Source organism: Pterocles gutturalis, unplaced genomic scaffold, assembly GCF_000699245.1.
Source record: "Pterocles gutturalis isolate BGI_N339 unplaced genomic scaffold, ASM69924v1 scaffold10034, whole genome shotgun sequence".
Taxonomy (NCBI): domain Eukaryota; kingdom Metazoa; phylum Chordata; class Aves; order Pterocliformes; family Pteroclidae; genus Pterocles; species Pterocles gutturalis.
This window is the reverse complement of record NW_010133220.1, coordinates 22,301-31,726: the sequence shown is the minus strand read 5'-3', so window position 1 is coordinate 31,726 and position 9,426 is coordinate 22,301. Positions and strand designations below refer to the sequence as shown.

The 9,426-nt window shown below is 38.6% G+C and overlaps 1 protein-coding gene across 3 annotated transcripts in view; it reads left to right on the top strand.

Annotated features, from left to right (window-relative positions):
- The window catches only part of POU2F1 (POU class 2 homeobox 1), a 45,619-nt gene that overhangs the window by 14,203 nt on the left and 21,990 nt on the right, over positions 1–9,426 (top strand). For 2 of the 3 annotated variants that reach the window (XM_010081154.1, XM_010081156.1), the window contains exons 5-6: positions 430–609; positions 6,424–6,550. In XM_010081154.1, the coding sequence (XP_010079456.1) occupies positions 430–609; positions 6,424–6,550 (307 nt within the window). The remainder of the gene's footprint in view (positions 1–429; positions 610–6,423; positions 6,551–9,426) is intronic. The other variant, XM_010081155.1, reaches the window with a different exon arrangement.

Sequence of the window (9,426 nt, the reverse complement as noted above, 5' to 3'; positions counted from 1 at the left end):
CATCCCTGCTTCTCATTCATCTGGCTAATCACTTGCTGTTCTGCTGGGTGTAAATTTCCTTTCAAATCCTGGCAATACTGATTCTTTTCTTTTGCTTGCTACTTAATTACCTTTTTTCTGAACCTGCTGGTAGAGTTGTGAAGAGAATTTAGGAGTAAAGTTAGGTTCTGTAGGTTCCAGTAGGTGCAAGTCTTTGTGTTCCTGTGGTTTAGTTTAGGTCAGGTCTGTGTTAGGTTGGTTCCTACACTGTGTTGAGTAGCCAGCTGTCCTTACTTAAAAGGCCAGCGTCATTGGCTAGTTACTGGCTGAACTGTAGTTAACAGTTCTAGGAATGTCTGGTTAATATAACTAGTAATGGGCTAGCTAATGACTTTGTAGCTGAAGTGGCTCTTTCCATTATTAATGGCTGTGTTTTCTAATTATTTATAGCTCACGTTGACGCCAGCCCAGCAACAGTTATTGCTACAACAGGCGCAGGCACAGTTGCTGGCGGCTGCAGTGCAGCATTCAGCCAGTCAGCAGCACAGCGCTGCTGGTGCCACCATCTCGGCCTCTGCTGCAACGCCGATGACGCAGATCCCTCTATCTCAGCCAATACAGATTGCACAGGTGAGCCTTGAGGCTTGAAAGGGTGGAAAATAAAGAGGTTTGACTAATTACATCATTCAAATAATATTTTAATTCCTTATTCAGTGAGTTTCTAGAGTCCTTGAGTACTGTTAGTCTTTCCTCACGCATCCTTAGCTGATGAGGTTGAAGTTGATAGTTTTAGCAAAGAATGCGTGCCAGCTGCTCATCAGTTGCACTGGGCTTCTGAGTTTGTTGCAGAATCTGACCAGATGCTGTCTTTTCTGAATTTTTCTTCTTGTAGTTAGCTTGAGAAAGGACAAAAAAAGGCTATAGAAAGGTGCTCATAGAAATGACAGTTGTCGAGACCTGTATGGATGGGAAGGGATACCTACGTATCACAAAGGGTGCTTGTTAGACCCAAAGAGCAAAATGATAGAGCTGAAGTAAGGCAGGTTGACTTGACACATTTGTGTGTTATTTTGGCTTGGTGCTTAATGCTCAAACTTCAGTGAAAAAAATGGGCACTCTTGTGTGTCTAGAGAAAAACTTGCCAGAATGAGTCTGGTGTAGAAATCTGTTCAGTTTTATAGTCTGCTGCTAAAGACCCATTAATTCTTAATTCTGAAGAATGGCTTGCCAAGGAAGTTCTGCTTACCAGGAGCAGCAAAGATCCTCCTGGGTCTTCCAGGATTGCCTTAATTCAGCGTGAAGAACACAGCGCCATTGACTCTATGCTTAGCGTGTATGTAGTGTGGAAACCCCTAAGACTTCTGGACAAGGGTAACCGAATGTACAGCACAGGCATCTTGAGTACTACCAGTAGGTGATTGTGTTGCTGACACTGAGGTGCATGTCTCCATAGATAAAGGTTCTCAGTAGGTAATATTTCAGTTTGATTAGTCTAGCTGTGCAAAATATGTTGTGTATGTAATCTCCAAAGTTGCTGCTGCTTACAGTGAGCAGGTTCTTTTAAGGCTGTCTGACACTTTCTGTTCAGACTATTTTCACTTGCCTTCAAAGTAGGATGAAGTGTCTAAAAAGTGAGGATGAGGACTGATTAAGTAAAAGAGTGGAAATGTTGCAATTATCTGTGAAGTCCATTGGTGAGATGTGCTATTCCTTTGTGTGCTAGTTCACTATCTGAATAACAGCATGGTTCTGCTGTCAGATTTTTTTGTTAGCTGAAGTGGCAGACTTCTGTGGTGTTGGCCTGAAAGTTCTGACCTGTCTGGCCATCCTTACAGAGGCCAGAGTGATGCCATCCCACATTAAAAGGCCAGTACTGATGTTGCCCACAGATCCCTCACACTGAGCCTCTTGGTGCTCTGTGATGAGCCATGTGACCAGATACTGATAGTTCTTTTAGCAAAGGATCCCTCTTCACTGTCATAATCTGGAGATTACTCAAGGATGTAACGTTTAAGAAAACTCATAACTCCCAAGACCATTTCTTAAATTTTGTTAAGCCTTTGTCTATAGCAAATAATACAGACAGATTTCAAGTAAAGAATAGGAAATATCCTTGTCAGGGAAGTTGATGATTAGCTTCTAACATCTCTCCATGCATCTGTCACAGAGTTCCCATTTGGTATTATGCAAGTTTTTTCACCTAAGTGATCCACAGGTGTGTGCCTCTTGTCTTCCAGGTGTTCAGTTTAAGGTAGCAAGGTCTGCTTTTTGGAAGTGCCAAGCATTAAAATTTCATATTAATAAAATCTGTACCTTGAACTTTCTGGCTTTACGTTTGTCAAATATGCCTCCAAATTAGTGGATACTTCTGAAGGCATTGTTGTGCACGTGTGAGATGTTTCTAATCCCACTCTTCCACTTCAGTGGAATGTTATGAAAACATGTGAAGTATTTCCAGTTATTAATTTAGCACTGGATTTTTCTCCAGAACTTAGAAAATCTTCAGAGAAGTGTTTGAGAAGAGTTGAAAAGATCAGGCATGTGCCGTCAAATAGGAGCTTCTGAAGTGAGCATTGTTTGGTTTGTCCGTGTGAATGAGCTAAAGGCTCTGTGAAAAATAACGTGATCATGTAATTGCCACCATATAATGTGTCTTGGTGGCACAAGGGGAACAAATTAAAGTTTCAAGTGTTTTCTGGCATTCCTAGTAACTTAAATATTTGACTTGACAATTAATTTCTCTTAGGATAGGTAATTTTGATAAATAAGTGTAGCTTGTTTGTTTGAATCTTGTTAGCTGCTTCTTAGGATGAAAATGCAGGACATAATTTGTGCAGATGTTGAATATAATTTGAGATGCTTTATGGAAAACTTCTCCTGTCCGGGTTTGTAGGTGGATAACACTATGCTTTTTGATCCATCTTGACAATGGTGCTCAGCTTTGTTTGCTTTGCTATGGTAAACATATAGCTGAATGTTTGTTTTAAGTGATGACTTTTGAATAATTGATTAACTGACAGGTCTCTGCAGCAGGGGGATTACCATATTTATTTTAATTAACTAATTGCACAAGCATGACTTCTTTAATGTGCACTGCAGTTAGTGTAAGGTATTTGCTGCAGCAGTCTGGTAAGATGTTAGTGCTGCTACTGGGCTGATGCTAAATTGTCACTGAACAGTTGTACTAAATTTAGGAGTTTTAGTAAACTTTACTTGTTTTCTGGATCCGTGATCAGTGTTTATATGATTTAAGCCTCAAAATGACAGAGGTGCTTAAGTTTGTACTGAAGTTGTAACTAGAGATAACAGCATTGAATTTAGAACTTTAGATGATTAAAAAAAAAAAACCACAAACATTAACTTCCTCATGTCAAGACGTAGCACTTTTCTTGTCAGATTATCCTGCTGAGGTAGGAGTTGTATTGTTTTGATCTTTCTAAATTGTTAGGCTGCACCAGAAGACATGCATACTTACCCAAAAGTTTTTCCATCACTTTCTATGTCCTTGTGCTAGTATACAGATTTTACCGTTGAGAAAACAAAGATCAGTATGGGATAACAGTGTCAGGAGTTGTTCGCATGGTTGCTATTGGGAGATTTATTGTAGTGCTATAATTAACTAAATAATAAAACTTTCCCAAGGTAGAAATAAAGTTGGATTTCAAATGAATTTGAGGGGCTTATAGGGCTATTTAAGAGTGATTAGCCTTGGAGGTACAATTTCCATTCTGCATTACAGAATTATATTTCTGTATTTAAACAAGACTCAGTCAAGATAGCATTTACCAAGGCAGATGCACAGAATAAGATTGCTTGTACCAGTTATCCCTGAGGCCTCAATTTAAAAACAGTTTTCTCGTATTAAAGTGTAAGAGCCTGATGATAAGAGCTGCCATGTCTTAGCTAGGTACCCTGTGTTATGAATACTTCTTAGATCTTACGGATACACTGCAACTGTTTCTTTGTATTCTTTCTTGTATGTAACTCCATCTCCTGTGGTGCTTCTTCAAATCATCTGAGATCTACTGGTCATCTGCGGGGGCTGGGGAGGAGGGGTTAATTCTTTTACTTTTGGTGGGGGAGGTCCTCAGTCTATCTGTTTTTCTGTCCATAGTTTTTCCTTCAAAAATTTCTTCCCAACTTTTCCTTTTATGTTTCTACGTTTTTTTCTTATTCACCTCTATTTTCATCTTTCAGCCTCTCCTCATTTCTTTTTCTTCCACCCAGCATTCACAGCTTTAGTCAGCTTGCCCCTACTCTATTTCTGTTTCTTCCTCTGCATCTAGTACCCACATCCAATTCAGTAGGAGCCCCTCTGTGCTGGAGGATCTGCTCAATCTGCAAAGGTAACCAGTAGAGCATTGAAAATCAGTAAATAAATGAGTGGAGGTCCATGTTGTATTGGGCTCAAGAAGTAAGAGATTTTAGTAGCAGTTCTGGCCAATGTAACTTTATGATATGAAGTCAGAAGAAACATGGAGTTCCTGAGAAAAACTGGCCTCAGTTTCATAGGAATGGCTGCAGTACTTCTCAGGTTTTCTGAAAGCAAACAGTGCTATCAACTTTAAAACACTATTGCACTGGGGGGCACTTTTAAAAAATGTAACCATTCTCTTGTAAAATGGAAGTTTCCTTTTCTTAAAGAGCATTGCTTGGTCAATCTATCTGATGTCTGCCATATTATTGCACTGCATGCTTTTGACTCAACAGGACCAAGTTGCCTAAGTGATTGATGGCCAGTGTCTTTGTAATGCAGGTTAAGTAGTGGTTTTCCTATAATTGCATGTCTGTGGTCTCATAAATCAATGGACTTTTTTTTTTTTTTCCTCATGAGTCTTTCTTTCCACCCACTGACACTCCCTACTCCTCTTTCCCAGGAGATTGTTGCAACTTTTAGTTTAACAGTTTTAAAATTATGTAAGGTCATAGACAGATAAATATATTCTGCAAATAGTTGTACTGTGTAAATAAAAAGTTATTCTTGTCAGTCAGTCTTGACTTGCCATCACCATCTCCATTGCTGGCAGTTAACAGCCTTTCGCATCTGCTGGCTGAGCAGCTTGTGCGAGTGCTCAGTAACCTGCACCAGTCAAAATGCATAGGGACTACTTTATGGGCCTTAAGAAACAGATCTTTGTTAGTCTGGCTCACTCTGACTCAAGTATGTTAGAAGGATGTTAAAAGGAGCAGCTCCATTCAAGCAACCAGACTGATCACTGGTTTAGGAGTGAACTGGCATTGTTAACATCTTCTGATACAGCTGGACCCAGAAGAGGGTGTCTGTCTGCAAACAGGTCCCCTGGTATCCGAGTCACTTATCTGAAATAGAGTTTTGGGAGGCTTTTTGCTTGGTTGGTTTGGTTTGTTTAGTGGAAGGTTGTAAGTGTGGGAAATATTTCAGGCTTTTATCCACCTTCTTGGCGGGTATTTTGAAACAGCTTCTTCTCAGAAACATGGAAAGATTCTACATATGTGTATAGATGGTTTTCATAGATTACCTCTGTTATGTTGGCTGGCTTCACATTGTGGTTCAATTTTCAAGTTTCAGTTACTCTTGCTATTGTCCTGTTTGGAGAGACAGAAAGGGTAGTTGGAGGGGGAATGTTTTTAAGCAGTTCTCTTATGTTTTTATTTTCCAGCTAAACATCAAGCTGAAGCATTTTTCTTGATGATTCAGTTTCTCAGACTAGCATTTATGTTGAGACAAGTCAGTTACAGAAAATTAATAGCTCTGAATGGTTTAAATACATAAAGGTAGGGTTCTACAGTAGTGGAATGTTTGGGATTATTCCTTTTAACCTTAATTATAGCCATGTCTGCTAAGCTTGTTGTAATTTCTTTCAGAGCAAATCAAATACATTTGTTTACTTATTTGAGTTAGCTACTTCCTGAAATTTGACCTGAACAACCGGAGTGCAAACTGGGAATCTAACTTTTTGCTTTCCTGTTGCTGATTACAATGATAATTGCAGATTGTTATAAACAAAAATAGCTCCCAGCTAATATGCTTGATTTGTCAATAATGAATTTTGTAGCAGAGTTGCATCCTCAAAAAATAAGTCTGAGAAATCCAGGTGCTGATAAATCTAAAGTATTTGAAAACTTATGCATTTGGGGGAGAGGGATATTGATTTTTATCTTTTTAAAAGCAGAAAAGTGCTGGAAATATTTTGGTGGGTTATTTAGCAAACAATTTCTGTTTGGTTTTATGAAGGACAGTGAAATGCAAATTGCCAACCTAAAGGTTATTCAGTAGCAGGACTGCTGTGTTTGAAATCCACTTTTATTCCACTTTTATCTCCAGATGTTAGAATGTAACTGGTTGATAGGAAATCTAGTTACATTGGGAGTCATGGCTGACTTAAATGTCTAACACACAGCTCTTTCTTTCCCTTTTGTCTTTGTCTCCCCCCCCTTTTTTTCCCCTTCCCCTGTTTCCTTAAGGATTTGCAGCACTTGCAGCAGCTTCAGCAGCAGAATCTCAACCTGCAACAGTTTGTGTTGGTGCATCCAACAACCAACTTGCAGCCAGCACAGTTCATCATCTCACAAACACCGCAGGGGCAGCAGGGTAAGTGCTCCTTGCCAGAAAAGAAAATAATACATAGCTTTTCAGAGGAGAAGGTGCAACTGAGGTGGTTCATACACCTTCACTAACTGTTGATATTCTGCAGGAGAAATCATGCTGTTGCAATTAGGAGACTCTAAACAGGTTGTCCCTTTCTGGGTGTCAGACCTCAGCCTTGTCAACGTTTGTGTAGCTCACTTCTCAAGGAGGACCAATCCAGAGATCATGCCATGGGAACATCTGTTAACAACAAGGCCTCTTGGGAAATACTGCAGCATCTGAATTTCTGAGTCAGGCTCTCAAGAAGGAAGCCTACTGGGAAGAACTTGGAGAAGAGAACTCTCCAGAACTCAAAGGCAGAATCCTAGGAGGTGGAGGCCTGGAGGGCATGTGGGCTGTCTGGATTAGGTAGATGCTAAAGGGGCTACAAAATTCTAAGACTGTAAAAGATTATAAAATCAAGAGTCCTTGTGGCAGACTAGAAAAGTCCTTAAACCTAAAGAGGATGTAGTGAATTTTGTCATAAAATGAAATAATACTTACACATTGGAAAAAGAGCTAGAATGCTTGCTTTTGTATAACAACTCTTCGAAGTAAGGTTTTGGCAATATACTGGGTGTGGCTTACCATGGTAAAGGCAAACCAAGGCAGTGGTAGGTGGTAGTGTGCCAGACCACTTAAGATGTTGTAAAGGAACTTTTCTCTAAGAACTAGTGTGTTCAAGTTGCAATGTGTCACAGTACAGATTGCACCCCATTTGTTGATGCCCACAGAAAACTGTATTTGGCCATGGCCTCTTATGCTGATATACTCCAGTGGTCTTTTTCTCCCTCTTTCTCTTCTTCATGAACTCTGCTCAGTTGTTCAGGTCTGGTAATCCAAAGATTCTTGCTCAGAAGGCAAATCCTGTTACGCTTGAAGAGTCCTCCAGAGCCTGACTGTCCTGTAAAGCAGCTCTTTGCACCTAATTTTCTTCCTTTCCTTTCAATTTTTTCATGCATCATTCCTTCTTACGTGCTATGACTTGGATAGAACTGGATTTCCATTATGCTGAAGCTCTCTCACTGTCTGAATGTTCTCACATTTGAATAAACAGTTAGTGAAAATTAACTTTCTTTCAATAGGACTTGACTTAGGAGAGCTTTTATACCACCACTGGTACAAAATGGCTAAAAGACTATTCATGGAGGCATTTAGTGATGTACTAGTTTCTTAGAATGAAGCAGAACTTACAAGCTTATAATGTATTTTTCTAGAAGAAATTAAACCTCACCAAAACTAAGTTCAAGGATTCTTTAAAATAGTCTTTTTTTTTTTTTTTTTAAATAAATTCCTTTAAGGAAAATGGCAAACACAAAAGCATTGTTTTGAAAAAACTCACTGGTATTAATGTCTGCCTGCATATTTCAGCTAACTTCTGCCGGTTTTCTAAAATATCTCTGAAGATGCTTTACAAAGAAGGAAGCTAAGAGAAGCAAATTATATTTGTATCTCAAAATGAGTTGTTTGCATTATAGAAAGGAAGGAAGGCTTTTTGTTTGTTTAAAATCTCCTGAAGTAGAAGAACTACCAGAAGCGGTTTTCATAGTACCTTTTCCAGGGACCATCTCTGAAAATGATTTCTTCACTGCAATTTAAGACCTGCATATTGCTGTCATCAGTGACACAGTATGTGTAGAAACACCATGTTTTACTGGTAATGTGCAGCCTGGACAACTGAATAGCTCAAAAATGTAGGAAGATTTATATTCTGTATTCTGACCATAGGCCATAAATGCGTGACAACCTTCCAAACTGAAATGCTTGAATGGATCTAATTTTCTTCATGAGCACTCAATGATAAAGCAACATGTATGTCATAATACCCCTTATCTCACTTTTTGGTATGGCTTTTTGCAGTATTTCATGGTTATTGTTAGAACATCTCAAACAGTATGTTATCATTTATGAGAAAGATTGAGAAATAGTGTATTTTTATTTTATTTGCTGTTGCAGCTGACTTTTCAATGTTGTTCTTGTCCTATTCCTCCATTAGTCAACTTCATAATAAATATTCTGAAGAAACTAGCATAGAGTTTTCTTTAAAACCAACAGTGTTCAGATTTTTCTGGATGCCTCACTGGTATTTTTGAATATATTATCTATTCTGGAAGAAATCTGCTGCTTTAGAGACTACACTACATATTTTGCACAGGACATGTAGTCATGTCCATGAGAAACATTGTTTTTAATACAAGAGAATAGTTTTGAGGGAAATAAGTGAAGAATAGTATCTCTAAGAAAGACCGTAGAGGACATGTAAACATTTGGTAGGAAAAAGCTTCTTTCACTTGAAGAGGTGATATGGTGCAGAGTAATGCAATCATCAGCAATCAAATTTAAATTCTTGGAAGGGGTTGAATGTCATGGCTTAGATCCATCATCTGAAAAATTTTAGAAAATTCAATACCTAAATATTAATCAACAATGAGGATGTTATTCTGCTGTCTTTCTTCAACACACAATATAGATCATAGCAGCAAATGTGAAATTCTCCCCATAAATCCACTGCCATAAGTCTAATGTAGTCATCTTCCTTTTCCACATGATTTCTGGTTACTCAGTGTCTTACATGACAAATTGTGAAGTTCCTGGTTTTCACGGCTTGTAATAGATAACATCATAACTGAAGGGATTGTTTCAAGCCTCAGCAGATATGCAGAAGATTGAATAGAAACAGAATTTTGGAACAATTTCTTATTTGGAGCAACTATTGTTCCCATGTTATTCTTAAAGTCACAGGCAGGAATGTAGCACCTTGTACAGTCTTTATTCCTCTTCTAGCTGTTCTATTAAGTAATAGATCTGTCTCTAGAATAATCAATTCAACATTCTTTACT